The sequence below is a fragment of the Phaseolus vulgaris genome, chromosome 2 (assembly GCF_000499845.2).
Source record: "Phaseolus vulgaris cultivar G19833 chromosome 2, P. vulgaris v2.0, whole genome shotgun sequence".
Lineage (NCBI taxonomy): Eukaryota > Viridiplantae > Streptophyta > Magnoliopsida > Fabales > Fabaceae > Phaseolus > Phaseolus vulgaris.
Genome location: NC_023758.2, coordinates 35779410 through 35797425, shown reverse-complemented (window position 1 = coordinate 35797425; position 18016 = coordinate 35779410). Strand labels below are relative to the sequence as shown.

The 18016-nt window shown below is 30.4% G+C and overlaps 2 protein-coding genes and 2 non-coding genes across 4 annotated transcripts; all 4 read left to right on the top strand.

Moving 5' to 3' along the window:
• The first annotated feature begins 51 nt into the window (after window positions 1-51).
• On the top strand, window positions 52-2370 carry LOC137811724 (uncharacterized protein At2g34460, chloroplastic). Its single transcript, XM_068613562.1, has 5 exons — window positions 52-249; window positions 383-583; window positions 861-980; window positions 1644-1916; window positions 2020-2370. Exons 1-5 carry the CDS (start codon window positions 133-135, stop codon window positions 2182-2184), a joined length of 876 nt encoding a protein of 291 aa, XP_068469663.1. The 5' UTR covers window positions 52-132; the 3' UTR covers window positions 2185-2370.
• Window positions 2371-4930: 2560 nt separating this feature from the next.
• Window positions 4931-5003, top strand: TRNAR-ACG (transfer RNA arginine (anticodon ACG)). Its single transcript has one exon. It is a non-coding gene; the product is annotated as a tRNA-Arg (tRNA).
• Window positions 5004-5074: 71 nt separating this feature from the next.
• On the top strand, window positions 5075-5158 carry TRNAL-CAA (transfer RNA leucine (anticodon CAA)). The gene has a single exon. It is a non-coding gene; the product is annotated as a tRNA-Leu (tRNA).
• Window positions 5159-13560: 8402 nt separating this feature from the next.
• Window positions 13561-16128, top strand: LOC137811723 (urease accessory protein G). Its single transcript, XM_068613561.1, has 6 exons — window positions 13561-13934; window positions 14014-14074; window positions 14164-14365; window positions 14744-14865; window positions 14988-15092; window positions 15781-16128. Exons 1-6 carry the CDS (start codon window positions 13660-13662, stop codon window positions 15862-15864), a joined length of 849 nt encoding a protein of 282 aa, XP_068469662.1. The 5' UTR covers window positions 13561-13659; the 3' UTR covers window positions 15865-16128.
• The last annotated feature ends 1888 nt before the right edge of the window (window positions 16129-18016 follow it).

Sequence of the window (18016 nt, the reverse complement as noted above, 5' to 3'; positions counted from 1 at the left end):
TTTTAAAACTTTAGTAATAACATAGAACAAAAGCTAAGGTATCCCACGGTTGGAGCACGTGGCAGGGTTATAGCGTCTCGTTTGGCAGTGTGGAAATTACAAGAAATCTGTGTTTTTTACAGTGTCTCAATCATGTCAATGGCTTCGACTCTCACAATTGTAAGAAATCCCATTTTCCTCACTAGCCATTACCAATTCAACAAGCACTTCACCACACCCTCTTCCTTTCGTCTCCTCACTTTCGCTAAGGTAACAAACAACACATCACATTTCACAACATCTTCTATTGTATTTTTTCAGCATCATTTGCATGTCGAAAGCATACCGTGTGTTGTTGTATCAGAACACCCTTTTATTTACTTATGATTGGATTGCATGTTAGATGGAAGGAAGTGAGATCAGTGAAGAAGTGGGGGAGGATTTGAGAGCGGAGAGGAAAATTTTTGTTGCTGGAGCCACTGGTAGCACTGGGAAAAGAATCGTTGAGCAGTTATTGGCCAAGGGATTTTCTGTTAAGGCTGGGGTTAGAGATTTGGACAAGGCCAGGTCCACCCTTTCTTCTGCCAACCCATCTCTTCAAATTGTAAGTTTTTCCTCCATCTTATTGCTACATTAAGCTAATCCAGTCCCACTTTGTTAGTGTAGAGAAATGCTAGGAACACTCTATGCACTCTTTCTGATTGGTTGAGATTTATTGAAAATCACAAAATTTGATGGACCTCACAACTTCTTTAACTACTCCCTTTCTTGATTTTGTAATTTTCAATGAATTTTGACCAATCAGAAAGAGTTTACTAGAGAGTATTTTAGTAACATTCCTTTTAAGTGTATATGAGTGTGTTGGTGTGTTTGTGATGCAGGTAAAAGCTGATGTCACAGAGGGTCCTGATAAGCTAGCTGAAGCCATTGGTGATGATTCAGAGGCAGTGATATGTGCCACAGGCTTTCGGCCAGGGTGGGATTTGCTTGCTCCATGGAAGGTTTGTCAATTTTTTGTTAATGTCTTGTAGTATACTAGAATGTTTAAAAGTACAATTATAATCGTTTTGTTTTGCTAGTATGACTCACTTTTCATATCAGTCCTTGGTTTGGTTTAGAAGAAATATAGGTTGCAGTAGTTCAGGTTGACTGTTGTGCTCAACGTATTGAGTGATCCAGAATCTACCATGGTAGAAGTTATTTAATTGCTTTTGAAAGTAGTACAGGTTGTGTATGTTTTTGTAGAGAGTGCCATTGTTTATTTAATCTTTAAGCAGTTGATTCCCCTGGATCTTTGTTTCTTCCATGTCCTTATTCTGCACTTTGGTTCATGTTGTACTTCTTGTTTAGTAACTGACATCATCAAGGATATTAGTAGGAATGGAGGATGTTGATGGAGATTATTAGAATCTTTTTCATCAGCTTAATATTTCAAACTTGTATGTTGCTATGTGCTTTCATTTGTGGAATTTTTAAGACTTTCACCTGGGAAGGGATAGCATGGTTACATCCCTAATTTGAAATGTTATTCGTCCTCCAAAGAAGACATTAGAAACTAATTACATTACGAAGAAAATCACCAATAATGCAAAAAATTATTGCAGGGTGAGTGGATTATTCAGTCTTTTGGTATCATTCAGTGCTTATAATAAATTGCTGTGCAGGTTGACAATTTTGGTACTGTAAACCTTGTTGAAGCATGCAGGAAACGTAATGTCAACAGATTCATTCTTATCAGTTCCATTTTAGTTAATGGAGCATCTATGGGACAGCTACTCAATCCGGCTTACATATTTCTTAATGTTTTTGGACTCACCTTAGTAGCAAAACTACAGGCAGAGAATTATATCAGGAAATCTGGCATAAACTACACAATTATAAGACCGGGCGGGTTGAGAAATGATCCTCCAACTGGAAATGTTGTTATGGAGCCAGAGGTTGTACCTACATTTCTGACTTTCTGTTACATTTCCTCAGTAGAATCTTAAGTTTATATTTTTTGGAACAATTGTTAAATTATTTAAAATCCTTGTGTACCAGGACACCCTTTATGAAGGTTCCATATCCAGAGATCACGTTGCGGAAGTAGCTGTGGAGGCATTGGCTTATCCTGAGGCATCTTATAAAGTTGTGGAAATCGTGTCTCGCCCTGATGCTGCTAAGCGTTCATACCATGACCTTTTTGGTTCCATAAGGCAGCGATGATTCCTGAGTTTATGACTTCATTGCAGATTAACGAATTTGTTTCTCTGTTATTTTTATTTGTGGTGGTCAATGTGTATCTTTACTGTGTTTCATTTCTGTTGCTTCATTCAATTGGTGTGCTAGAGTAATATTGTAAATATTTCAGTATATCTTTTATTTTATTATCTCCTACTTTCCCCCATTAAAGGTGAGTAGATAATTCACCTTGTGCACTATTGAAGATAAGGCTACTTTTGTTTAGCAAATTTAATTAAGACATGTTTGGAGCATACGCTTAATAAGCTCTTATACAACGAGAGTTACAGTTACTCATATAAGCTTAACTGAAAGCTTACTGAAATAAGTTCAAAAGAGCTATTTTGATAAGGTTTTTCATTAAGTTTATTTTATAAGTCAAATATTCATGAGTTGAAATATGCCCCTTCAATTGTCTCCTTAATTTTTCAGTTGAAGCCTCTATTAGAAACATTCAAGTTTGCAGAAAATACCCTTCAGGATTGTGGTTAGCTAGTCAAGGCATTAGGATTAAACTGAACCTGAAAAAGACATGGAGAAGCTTTACTGGAGGTTTTCCTTCTCGTTGGAGCTGCCAACTGGGGAGGCTACTACATGGATACAGCAGGATCTCAGCTCTTTTCTCTTAATTTGTTTTGAAGTTCATTGAAGGAATTCTATAGAAAGAGTGATCTGATATATTTACAGAAGATTAGGTTCTTTGCTTCTACACTTAGCCTTTTTCTTTTAGATTTCCTTCTGAAATCCATCTCTATTTGTTCCAAACCAACAATTTACATATATAAATAGTAATTGACAGATGCAATTGCTTTTGCTTTCTTTCGCACAAACTTGATCTGTTCTACCCAGTAGGAATAGTGATAGCAAAAAATGCCAAAATGAACAAGGACTCCTGGGCCCATTTAGCTACTTTGATATCAATGGTAGTAATAAGCAGTCACTGTTTTAAATATTAATGTTTCATTTTCACTGGATAGCATTTCATTGGGCAACAGTTTTTCTTAACTTGAGCACTTGCTATCTCAGATGAACGGATATTTTAAATTTGGCGAACAACTTGTATCATGCAAATACAATATTCTTATGTGTATTCTATGACTCTATATCAGCACATGAATATTTTATATTTTAACCTCCTCATAACTTGAATCATAATACATTCATTTAAATTTCGCTACATAATGCGTGTTTAATAAATTTCAAAGGAGATTAATTACTAGCAATGATACCATAAAATATAAATATAAACTATATTGAGAAAGAAATAAAGAAATGAAACAGAAGAGTATGCAAGTTAGCTGGTGTTTAAAATATTTGCTGTATTACAAGCAAAGGAAACATTACATAGATGGTTGATAAATGTTGTGAAAACACCAATTCTCTGAGCATTACAGATCCCAACTCTGTTTCAACAAACATCAACCCACAGAAAATAAAGAATTAAATCATGTAATTGTATATTCTCTGAGAAACTGGACATCATATTACTCTTCTCAGGTGAACCTAGCAACCACAAAAGCAAAGACTACAAAAACAGCTTGGGCACAAAGTTGCACTCCTGCGCTTTCCATTGGTGCGGGTGGAATTGCAGCAACATCTTCTACCACATTCTCAGCCACACAACACTGAGCAAAAACCAACATAGCCATAATGTAGAAAGTGAGAACTAAAACAGTTTTGCAGCTCTCCATTTTTGTACCATCCATCACTTGATGAATAACTACTAGTTGGGCAGTGTCTGTAAATATTTGTGAATGATGAAAATAGTGGAACACCACAAGTCATTATATAGTTACGATTTGAGACGAGTGAGGAATTTTGAGTTGTAATATGTAGCTGAAACCGTAAACACAATGATCTGAGAGAGTGGGGAGTTAATGATAATGTTTTGTCTCTCTCCCCTTAAACAATTAGTGTGCCTGCACTATATAACGGTGCTGGAAGTATGTAATCAGCTTTAGAAGCGTAAACACTAAGCATGCAAAGAATTATAATTAAACCAGAGGATTATCAGTAGCTAAACAAAAAGAAAGATAAAAAAGTATGACAGAAAAGCTACAACACATAGCTTGTGGTGACAGTGTCCGTGTTGTGAGGGCCACTTTAGGTGCATAACATGTTAAAATTTTGGATAATTATACGTTCACAACTCACTTTAATATTTTTTTATATTATTTAATTATAAATTTATTCTTTATTATATATATTTATTTCTAAATTTATCACATCAAAAAATTTATATAAATTTAAGAGTGGTGAAAGTATCATTTTTCTAAAATTGTAACTGATAAAAAAGTGGCAGAACTTGTTTTTGCTCTCAATCAATAGATACGGATAAATACTTTTTGTTTCTCATTTTATTTATTTTGATTCATATATTAAAATAGAAATTGTATCTAAGTCTTGATCTTTTACATTTTTTATAATTGGGTTCTTTGTGTAAGCTATTTTCACAGCATTATTAATCCAAGTAAAAATTATTGAATATTAAGTACATAAATTGAAATAATTGAGTTCAAGGACCCGATTAGAAAGTCTTAAAAGAGTTGGTCAAACTTTAAGCGGAGAACCCCTTAAAAATTGAAGTCCATTGTTCAAACTTCAATATGTTTTATGGTCAGATTAGTTGTCGTAGTACTTGTGGAATCCAAATTATTTCAGGGCATTTTCTTTTATTCAAAAATTATACAATGTATTTAAGTACAGAAATATATGTAAATTAAACAAAAATGACTCTGTGGCCCAATGGATAAGGCGCTGGTGTACGGAACCAGAGATTCTGGGTTCGATCCCCAGCAGAGTCGTTTTACAAATTTTTTTCATATTTTACAATTTATATAGTTTAAATAATTTTAAATTAGATTATATAATATAAGTCAGGATGGCCGAGTGGTCTAAGGCGCCAGACTCAAGTTCTGGTCTTCGAAAGAGGGTGTGGGTTCAAACCCCACTTCTGACAAATAATATTTTTATTTTTTTAATGACAAAAACAATATATAAATGTTGTTAATTCGAAATATTTCCAAGTTAAAGTAAACATGTTTTAAAATAAATAAAGTATATATACTATATATAGTATTTAAAATTAACAATCCACAAACATAAATATAATATCTTAGAAGCACTAAAAAAATATTTCAATAATAAAAAATATTTGGTTTCTTGACTGTATTGTAACATGTAATCTACATTGGGAGCTACAAAAGCATTAAGGGACTACAAATGATTTGCTTTTTAAGAGAGGATATTTTAAGAACTAAATGTTTTAAAAGATAAGAAACTAAAAATATAATTTATTAAAAAATACACATGCATGCCACATTAGACAAATATTTGACATTACAATTCATTTAACAATTATATTAAATGGTAGGGATTAAGGATGCAAAATTTAATGTTTGAGACCCATAATTTTTTAGAGAAATAAAAGTATAATTTGAAAACAAATTAAAGAATAATAACATATTTAAACAAAAATTATATGATCATGATAATATGTTTTTTTAAGAGAATCTTTGTTGCAAATGTTTTATAAGATTTTTTATGGAACTTAGATTTTAATTTAAATGGATTATAGTATTATGTTATACTATTTAGAAAGAAATATTTTATCTCACTAAATATTTATATCAATTAGAGTACTGATGTAAGTTTAAAAATAATGTAAAAAGTGAAAATATTACAATTATGAATATTTAATAACGTTGTATTAGAAAATGACATACCACATCGATTATTGTGCAATAAACTTTATTCTATAAAAAAATATTAGGTGAATTGATGTAAAAGAGACACATGACATGGTTGTCTAATGCAACCGGTGCAATATGTGTTATTTTACATTAATTCTTATTTTATTTTCTCTTGTAATCAATGTTCCTCTCATTTTTATGGATTATATTAATAATATTTTCATAAATTTGTAATGATTTTTATCGATGGTATTTTAACATATTCCAAAAATTATGAGGAACATGAGAGACATGTTAGGATTGTCCTATAATGCTCAAAGAAACGAAATTGTATGAGAAATAGTCAAAGTGTGAGTTCTAATTGAAACAAGTTCAATTTTTTGAACATGACATTGTTGTTGATCCCTCAAAAGTTGAAGTTGTATACTAAAAAATATCCTATAAATATATAGTTTCTTTGGATTAATAGGGTATTATAGAAAGTTCATTAAAGATTTTTTTAAATTAGCATTACCTTTTACTAGTCTTACACACAAGCTCAACCTTTTGAATAGGAGAAAGCATGTGAAATTGGTTTTCAAGAGTTGAAAACAAAAATTAACATTTGTACCTATTTTAATTCTTCATGACACTACCAAAAAGTTTGAGGTATATTGTGATGCCTCCGGACAAAGATTGTGATGTGTAGTGATGCAAGAAAGAAGAGTGACAACTTATGTTTCATAATAATTCAGACATTTAAAGATCTTTAAAAAATATTTTGAGGGTACCAAAAACTTTTATAGGTGTACAAAAATTTTGGGATGCCAATTTTTTTTGTAAGTGCACAAAAAAATTAGGGGTACCAAATTTATAAAATATATTAAAATTTATATATATGTTAAAATTTATAAAGTATTTTTATTTATATATTAATTTATATATATGTATAAAAAAAAGTTAGGGTATAACCAAGTTCTACCACTGAACTCATATAAAATAAAGTTAATACCCTACCCATGGTATATATAATTAGTTGCAATAGTGTTTACGTTAAAAATATGGAAATATTACTTGTATGAGAAAGGTTTGAAGTTTCTAGTGATTATCAAAGCTTGAAGTACCTTTTTTTTTACCAGAAAGAACTAAACCTAAGACAATATAGATGGATGGAATTTCTTAAGAATTATGACTTTGAGTTGCAATATCATCTTGGAAAGGAAAACCCCCTTGTGGTAAATGCTTGAAGTAAAAAATCTCTACATGCACTTATGATGATGGTAAAGGAATCTTATGTGAACATGTGATATTAATAAGCAAAGTATCACCATGGCTAATTGGTCTAAGATTTGTTGTTCTAAATCAAATGGTGGGCTAAAAATTCCTAATTTTTAGGTTGAAAACAAAGCATATATCCTTAGGATTTCCTAGGATTTTGCATATAGTGGTATGCCTTGGACTGCTTTGATGAAGGTCAGGTTTCTTAAATCTAAGTATCAGAAAAATTCTACCTTTTATTCTTCTTCTATATGGTCAGGTATTAAGGATTATTATGACACTATCTTAGAAAATACTTTTTGGGATGACTTGTGGTGTTTGTTTAGGTGTATCTCTTTGATTATCTTACTACTAAGTTTCAACATGCTTGGAATGGTAGCTTTTGGTCCTTGTCCTTCATCCTTGTATAAATTGTTTGAGCTTTACAATTTACATAACATTTCTATCTATGATTCTTTAGATATTCCTAATTGCATAAGAATACTACTCCATTTCTACTCCACATCTAACTGTTGTAACATTCTTCCAAGTCTTTGATGCTCCACTTTGATCTTGTAACAAGTTAGACAAATAAAGATATATTAAGTCATCTCCCTCTTTATATTGAGTAATCAAAAGAATTCCTTTAGGTACTGGTATATCTTAGTCATGCCTTATGCAAACTAAGTCATTCTTATAATTTTTATTCTAGATAACTTTCTCTAACTTATTGTCTGCGGATACATAAACTTTGTCTTAAATCTCGAAACTCCATTTACTACCAATACGAAATCCTTAAGTTGTTTATTATTGAACACTCAATTTACTTAAGTTATTGGTCACCCCATTTGTCACTTGGATTGTCTTTCCACTTAAGGTATTCTCAACTAGATTAGCCTTCTAAGATGATACATAAACTTGAAATCTTAATTCTTTAATAACTTGATAAATATCTTTTGTCTTATGTCTAGTCTCTTTTGATCAAACAAGTAATTGACACTTTTACAATATTGAACTTGTGAGACTGAGAACTATAAAGATAATGTCTCCAAATCTTCAAGATAACACCATTACCACCATCTTTATAACATGAGTATGGTAATGAGCTTTAAGTTTCCTTCAAGCATAATTTATTGCCCTATTTTCTTGCATCCATACACAACTCAACCTATGATGTGATACCTTATACTAATTTTTTTTTCTTCTGTATGTCAAGAATTACAAATAGTAGTAAACTAATCAATCTATACTACAACTCTAGAAAAATTTATTCTTATTATTCGTCCAAGTAAAAAGTCTGGTCATCACAATTCAATTCTGTTAACAACATTACTATTCTAAAAAACCCTTACATCAACCTCCTGTAACATTTAATTATAAGTATAAACCCTCACCACTTTTTGAAGATTCTTTTTCCCTTAATACTTTTATTTTCATCCATAACAATCATTTAACTCAAATACAAACATGATTTCAAAAACCATCATTCAACTAAAAACTTTTAGCTATGTCCTTAAACTAGATTAAATAAATATTTACACGCAAAAGAGACATAAAAAATCTACTACCCTCAGATTATCCTAAGGACGAACAAATTTGATATCATAATGTAACACCCTCATAAAATTATATACTTTACTATAGACCCAACAGAGGGCACATACAAAACATATAATATTTCAAAATACAAATTAAACATATACAAAATATATGTTTGTAAATACAAATTTCCACAAAGATAGAGTCACAAGTAAAACTATAATATCTTCCTGATGTTGCTCCTTGATGTGAATTCATTTTAGATTGACACATTTCAGAGGTTGCACTTTTGTTTAAGCTTTTTGAATTAGCAGAATATAGTGAGAAACCTAAAGAAGATTCTCACTGGACACGAACTTAACCAAGTGGTTAAGTAAGTATGAAGGTTCACTTCTAGAGGGCAAAGAGAAAACACAATTATATGGTGTTAATGATGAAGAGATGCAGAATTAAAGAGCATATGAGGGAAAGAAAGAAGATGGAAACCGAATAGAAAAAGTTAAACACAATAACATAAAGTAATGGAAATGGCGCAAAGGAAGGAAAATAAAAAGACGAAAGGAAAGAGAAGCTTAAAATGATGAATGTGTGGTCACGCCACTTAAAGGGGGAGGAGACTCCAAGATGAGTGGTGAAGAGCCGCCACTTGAGGTTCACTACACTCAAGATAAGACCCAAATTCTAGGAGACTTGGCTCACTAAATACTCTGACATAGTTTCTTTTCTATTTAAAATTCAATGTGTAAATTACATGAGGTGAGACACCCTTTATATAGGAGAGAGTGACTTGGGGATCAAGAGTGAGAGAGGTAGGGACATCATTTGTGAGAAACCTTTTAGAAGGTAGGTCAAAAAAATCCTAAGCCTAGGTGCACTTGTCATGAAAGTTGGGCTTGGCACAAGCCCAGTTTATGCTAAGTACATCCGAATTTATGCTAAGTACACCCAAAGTAAGCCCAATTTATTTACATAAACTTGTCTTGTGAAAAGACTAGAAGGAAGAACATATGATATTATGGTTTATGTTTGGTTCTTCTTCTGCTGAGACTCTCCAGAGGTTTGGTGGGACCTGATCTTATATGCTGATATGATTGACCTAATTGTGAAGTGTCTGTTGTGTCCTTAGTCATCTGCTTGTCAAGGTGATTTGCATCACTCCTACACCTATATATATATATATATTCGTGTATATAGTACAATAATAACAATTCAACACAGAAAATGAAGTACCATGACAAGCTATTGAAATAAATGTTTACCATAACACAAATGTGTATAAAAGAAAAATATTATGATTGATAAATTTATAAATCAATTTAATGAAAACAAAAAATCATTCAATACAAACATTTCAACAACTATAAACCATAAATGGGTGTATATATATATATATATATATATATATATATATATATATATATATATATATATATATATATATATATATATATAAAGATATTCAACAAATGTATCGGCTCACGCCTTCCAAAAGAGTCATATTAAGGATGTCCCACTAGAGACTAAAATCTAGTTCAAACTAGTACTTATATTTACAAACGAACTTAAGAATAACGAATCCTGATAAGTTCATTACAACCTAAGTCCATAAATCTACATATGCCATCACTTTCTCATCACTTAATATTTTAGTCTATGTAACTTAGACCATCAGTGAAACAATTATATCTCTGTTACAAAACAAGTATCAATACTTAATACACAAATCAAACAATGGTTCACATATCATCCCAAATTTGTGGCCTCCAATTCAACAAGTATTATCATTCTCAATAACTATTTCCATACAAGATAACTCATTTAAACAAAATTAAAAAATAATTAAATATACAAATTAATATTCATTTTACATTTATAATGAACATTCACATTAAAGACAATAGAAGATAAAAAAAATAGCTTGAGCGAAAATATTTTCTCTAGAGCTAAAATTGTCTCGCTTGAATGAAAATTCTTTTATTTGAACAAAAATCTGGTCAGGGCTAAAGTTGAGTTGCATTTCTATTTTTACTTAAACGAAAATAGGTCTCAAAGTAAAGTTTGGATCTCTGTTCTATTTTTTTCTCGAGCAAAAATCTTTCGTTTGAGCGAAAATATAAGAAAATCAACCTCATGGAAGATAACAAATTTATTTTCAAAGTTTTACCCAAAACCGATTTGACAAATACAACTCTCAAACACATTCAAAATAATGAGTACAATCCAAAATTTTCTTAAATATCACCCTTTACTCATTTCCATTCAATCTTAATCATTCTAACTCAATATATATTTCATTCCCATCAAACTCAGTCTAATACATGGAACACTTATAAGAACTAACTAAAGTCATCAAAACCATATTCAAAACTTAGTTTAATAAAGTATATACCTTAACATGCATAATATGATCACTAAATTAACTTCTCATCGAGAATGTTCAATTCAAAACATTCTAAAAAATCATTTTAACCAAAACTCAAATAACATTTAGTTTCAAACATTCAAATAGTTTTCAAACAAAATATCATCCCTGCCTAAAAACCAAAATCTCGTGATCAAGTCATCTTCATATCCAAATTTTCTATCCTAAAGTTTTATAACTGGATTGCTATAGTAAGTGAGATTTGGAGACTCAGGAATAAGATAATTTTTAAATGAGGGGTGGTGGATGTTTCAGAAGTGTTTGCTCTTATTCAATTAAAGATTTGGTCTTAGATTGTCTCTAAGGTCCCTTCAGCTTGTTTTTTCTTATTCTGACTGGTGTCTTAATCCCCTGGTGTGAATGTTTCTAATTTAGTGTTGTTTTTAAGTGTTGGTTGTTTGGTTGGATGTTGGCGGTTGTGCTTTCCGTAGTTGTTAGGTGTGTTTGAGTTTTTGTGTTGTTCTTAGAGGATGAGTTATTATTCTGTATAAGGATTGGACCACTCTGGAGTGATTCTTATTTATTTTTTCTTTCTTGCTAATAAAAAAAATTCTTAAGTTTTATAAAAAAATATGAATAAATTTCCTTATTTGTAATTTCTTATTCCAAAGAAAGTTCCTGCTCAAGCAAGAGAACTACTCAAGATTGAGATTATCTAAAGCAAAATATGTAAACATAACCAAATTTTAATATAAACTTAACCAAATTGAGATTTTCATTTTTCTTAACTAATTTCTCTAAATTGATGACAAATTCATAAGAGAGGGGATAGAATAAAAAATCTCTAAAATAAACAACTTATTTGTTTGAAAATTTGATCAATTTAAAATATTCCTAACTGCTGCTAGATATAATCGGATTTTAGAAGAGATAAAGATTGAGAATAAAAAAAGTAAAAAAGAGAAAGAAAATTTGGAAAAAAAATACTCCTAATTTTCATTTGTTATTTATAATTTCAACCATGACTAATTTTAATTACTTATGTACATTCCTTTTTCAATTTATTTTTTATCTTCAAAAGCAATAATAACAATAAAGAACACAAGTTTGTTATAACAAAGATTCTCATTACTTGAAGATATTTTACTAAATACAAGTACAATAGACATATTTTTGTGATATTTATTTATGATTTCCATGAGAGACAAAACTACGAAAGCAACTGAACATGAGGAATCAGTAGTAACATGACATTGCGTGTGTTAGTGTGAATTAAAGAAGCAAATAAATGACAGAGTTTAGGTTTTGTCTTCTTCTTCGTACATGAATGTTAGAGTTCACGTTTCACCATTGGACTTTGAGCTTTCAAACCAACCATTAACAATCACCATTCACCTCCCATCACTACTACAAAAAATAACAATTAAATTTTCACTTTATAATAATTTACAATTTGATTTCATCTGATTTTGTGATTGTCAATTTCCAAAACCAATATAATAATATATAAGATAAGATTGTATTTATTCTAGATTGTATAGTTAATATTATTTGTGTGTAGTTAAATTATACAATTATAATAAGATAAGGCTGAGTCAGTCTACCTTCTTATTGACATGTTATATTAACATTACTTAAGTATAATTAAATATAAAATTTCAAGAATATAAAGTTTCACAATATATATTTTAAAGCTTGTTTGTGTTTTCAATGGATATTTTATCACATGACATCCAAATATCTGTCTCATAACTTCCACTTTTCTAGAAAATAAAAATATATTAAATAATAAAAAATCTCAATATATAAAAAAACAATTAAATATCAAAATGTGTATTTTATTCTTTTACTGTAGGAAGAAATGTTTTAAATTATTTTAGTTATGCGAATTAACCTGACATAATTGTTAAAACATCTTAATACATTTTTATAGGATAAAACATTTTTTATTTTAGTATTTTTTTTTACCTATTTTCTACTTTCCCAATTTGAAATGCATCATTTTATGTCCTAAAACATTAATTGTTTAATAGTGTTTATTAGAAGAATGTAAATATCATTTAATATAATCCAAGAAAAATGAATGTGATATTTTCATATTTTAAGTTTTCAAATTTAGAAAAATACAATTTTAATTTCTAACACTAATTTGAAAGATAAAAAAAATAAGTTTTTAAAAACTATTTTAGCTCTTTAAATTTAGTCGGAAATTTTAAGTGTAACCGGTGTATTCATTTTAGAGGACAGAGATTAATATTGTTACTGGCAAGATAAATGTCACAAAGTATTTTTACCTCTTATTAATTTTTTTTATTGGAATAACAACAAAGGTCCAGTGACATGGTAAAAAAATATTAAATTTTAAATTTTAAAAACCGTTTTTAAAAAAAATAATTTTGATCTAGAATTTAATATCAGAAACTAAAATCATATTTATATATATATATATATATATATATTCTAATTTAAAAGACAAAATTAAGGAAAATAGCAGCCATTAAAAATAAAAGTAAGAAAAGAAAAATCTGTATATTTGACTGAACCTTATTTTGTGGATTGAAAGTGGTTTGTGCTGTGGTTTCCTTCCACTTCCAGAGTTCGAGACAGTCACTCCTCACTCACACACACTCCATGGCTTCCCACGGCGAACACCACCACCACCACCACCATGATCACGATCACGATCACGATCACGATCACGATCATGATCATGATGGTGGAGAGGGAGAGAGTAAGTCATGGGTAGGCAAGGATGGGAAGGTGTACCATAGCCACGATGGTCTGGCGCCGCATTCTCACGAACCCATCTACTCTCCTGGCTTCTTCAGCAGAAGAGCCCCTCCTCTTAACAGGAATTTCAACGAAAGAGCCTTCACTGTCGGAATTGGGGGACCTGTCGGCACCGGGTGGGTCCCACTTCTCCCTCTTTCTCTGTTTAAGCCACCCTTCAAAAGTTAAGCCCTTTTCATTTTCATGGTAATGCAGGAAAACAGCTCTCATGTTGGCCCTTTGTGAGTTCCTTCGGGATAACTACAGTCTCGCTGCTGTGAGTTTTTCCACCTTCTCTTCTTCCAATTTTATTCTTGATTTGACAAAAGCAGAAAAAAAATGTGCTTGCTTTCTGTGTTGTTTCAGGTGACAAATGATATATTCACTAAAGAAGATGGTGAGTTCTTGGTGAAGCACAAAGCTCTTCCAGAAGAAAGGATACGCGCTGTGGAAACTGGGGGCTGCCCACATGCTGCAATTCGGGAGGACATTAGTATTAATCTTGGACCACTGGAGGAGCTTTCTAACCTCTTCAAAGCAGACATACTTCTTTGTGAATCTGGGGGAGGTATTTTTATTTATCTAATTTTTAATTACTCACTTCAGTTTAATTACATTGCTTTCCTTAATCATGGATTCTCATGTTATTAAGTTTATTCACTTTTATAATACATGCCTGGATGATTTTTGATTCCTTGATAGGGTGAAAGTTAAACTCTTGGTTACTATGTTTAGAATCTAGTTAACATGTTTTGGATGATTTTTACTATAAACACATTGTAAGAGAGGAAAATAGTAAAATGAATTTTTCCCTTTGACCCTGATTTTGAACAAGCTAAAGGAGTGTTTCTATAAATTAGTTATGTTCTCACATGTGTCATTGTTTTTGAAATTAAGTTAGATCCCAAGAGATTTTGATATTCACTTGAGTTTCCTTCTTCTGCAGATAACCTGGCTGCCAATTTCAGCAGGGAATTGGCTGACTACATCATTTACATAATAGATGTGTCTGGTGGTGATAAAATTCCTCGGAAAGGTGGTCCTGGAATCACACAAGCCGATCTCCTTGTAGGTGCCATTTGCATAGATCATCTTGCACTGTTCTTGTCACAGATCCATCAATGCTTATATACAATCCTTGTTGCAAGATTTTAGAATATGATTATGGAACTGGTTGGACTTCATTCCAGGTGATAAACAAGACTGACCTTGCTCAAGCAATTGGGGCTGATTTAGGAGTCATGCAGCGAGATGCTTTGCGGATGAGAGATGGAGGACCATTTGTCTTTGCACAGGTTAGTAAAGTAGATTATTTGTTGGAATAATGGTGTTATATATTTTAATTGTGGCTTAATACACTTAAACCCCATGGTATATCCAAGTTTCAGCTTTTCACCTAGGCTTTCTGTGTTCACTTTTTGCTGTATTTGCATGCTTTGTGGCACTAAATATACAGCAGTTTACAATACTGTGCTTCCTTTTCTATGTTATTTTTTAAGTTAGAATGCTTGCTTCTAATGTCTGGATGTTTATCACACTATAAGGAACCGTTAATATGAAATAAATGGCCTAACCTTAAAGTAACTTGCAGACATTACCTTTGTGACTGAGGTTTTTAATTGCATATTTCCCTTGTTTAAACAAATTGAGGCCTATTGGTTTACACCAGGAATTAGTTCTCCACCTCAGGCATATGTTCTGTTCTAATGCAAAATCTGGTTAAGATTAATTTAGATACAAAGCCCAATTATGGTAACAGTTTAGAATTATTGTATTGTGTATGATTCACTTCCTTTTAACATTGAAGTAATAACATAGGTTGTTGTGAACTGCACCTTACCTATATACAGTATTGGACATTTTTTCAGCTTTGGAATTTTTAGCATCCTAATCAAACTGTATCTTTATTATGGTCTTGAGCTACAATCCTTTAACTTTTTCACTCATTTCCTTCTTAACTTGATTTACAAATCTAATATGCAGGTGAAGCATAAGGTTGGAATAGAAGAAATTGTGAATCATGTCTTACAGGGGTGGGAAGCAACGACAGGGAATAAACGTCATTAACGTTTCTTGGTAAAATGGTTTCCTTTATGTCGCATGTTGAGAAACAACTCCCAAAACATTCATGTTCCTGCATGTTATGATAACAACTTCATCAACATGTTAATGCTTGGACCTAATCTGCATGTGCCACCTATCTTTTTCTCTATTTTTGTGGTAAACTTGCTTATGGTGCACTAGTTTAGGAAGGAAAATGTTAACTATGGAAATTATTCCAAGCTTGCTAGTTAGTCCAATAAAATAGTAGTGATACTATTGAACTCAGAAGTGGCATCAAGATTTTCAAAAATCTCTAGCTCAAGTGGTAGAATTTCAATATTTGGTGATGGTTGGACGAGTTTCTTCTTAAGTATTTTTAGTAACATCCTTCTTGGTAGAGTTTTTTTTTGGTAACGCGAAAAAATCCTTCTTGGTCTTAGGTTGTTTAAAGCACTTCTTTATTTTAATATATCTTTAGTGATTTTAAAGTTAAAGTAAATATTTTGTTGGTGTAATTTCTAATAAAACCAGTTTTAGATAATTTGATGGACTAGAACTTAAGTTGGGATTTTTTTCATTAACTTGTGAGGTGTTTCTTCTTGCACCCCAACAAATTTTTCCCTCCACTCCATAAATTTTTAAAATCTGTTTTTCTTTTGGAATTCATGAAATATATTCTTGAAAAACATTTTTCAAAATATAATTTCTAAAATAAATTTTCCATGATGTATTATATTATATATATTCCAAAATGCGTTTTCTAGAATAAATATTTTATAATATATTCTAGAAAGAACTTTTTGATATGGGACATTTTAATAATTTCATCTAATTGATGGATATAGGAACAAATGAGATGAAGGAAGAAACACCTAACTTGTGTTTATTTGAAGTCTAAAAATTTGGAAGAGCCTTACTTTATTTTGGAGTATTTTCCTAAATAAATTTATTAGAATAACATTTAGAATTATCAATGGTGGTTGTGAAATAATCAACAAACACAGTAATATGAGAGTAAAATATATTTTGCAAATCCTCAATATATCCCATTATGATTACATTTTTATCTATCTAATTGAAAATATGAATTATATAATCCTTTTTGGTTTTTGTCCGAAAATTTTAATTTTTTTTATATTTTATTAAAAATTTATATATAAATTTAATAATGAAAGAAAAGATAATTATAAAATTAAAAATCAAGGGCAGTTAAAAATATACAACTTAAAGATATTGAAACACAAAAAAAATACTAATGACGATTTCAATATTAAGAAATCTATTAAAAAGGTGGTTAATTTTTCTCCTCCGTTTATAATTACTGAAATATCTAACTTATAATAAATAATGTCTTTCACAGAAATACTTACTATTTTACAAATAAAACTAAAATCTATTTTTTTATTTGAAATGATTAAAATAAGAAAACATAATAAAAAACCATCATCGAAAAAAATTCTATTTCAAACGATAAAATGTTCAGCAATTAATAGGATATCAATTGTTTATAAAAAATATTTAATAATTATTCTTAAACAAATTATGGAGTAGAGTATCAAGCGTCGTTTGTAGATTTACTGGATTGTTTATAATCAGTAAACAACAGAACGATTTTTTAAATCGAAATACTTTTGCGCAATGATTTTTTTTTCTGACTTATATCAAAATGCAACTTCAGAATGATTGAAGTTGAGTATGAATTTTTGTTGACAAAGTTATGAATTTTAAGAGAAAAAATATAATTTTTTTTATAAAAGTTAAAGTCAGTTTAAATATAAGTTAAAAATAAAAATTTAGAAAACTTATATAATATTTTTACAAATTAATTTATGGAAATACTTCTTTTTCTCTTATTTTTTAAATAATTCATAGAACGAAAAATGTCTAAATATAATATATTTTGCGAGAAAAATGTATTGTTTCTGCCTTGTTTTAGTTCCAATCTTCCACACCTTATACGTTATGGTAGAAAAAGAAAGTAAAGGGAATTTTTATGAATTATAGTTAATGTTTATGGTGGTGATATTGACTTTATGCCAAATCTTTGAAAACAATGGCAGTGTAATGATTGCCATTATTATTCAACCTTTGTCCAGCTCGGTTGAATTATTGATTGATAATATATGTTCAATGGTCTGCCACAAGGTTTTAAAATAGACCAAAAAAAGTTAAGTTT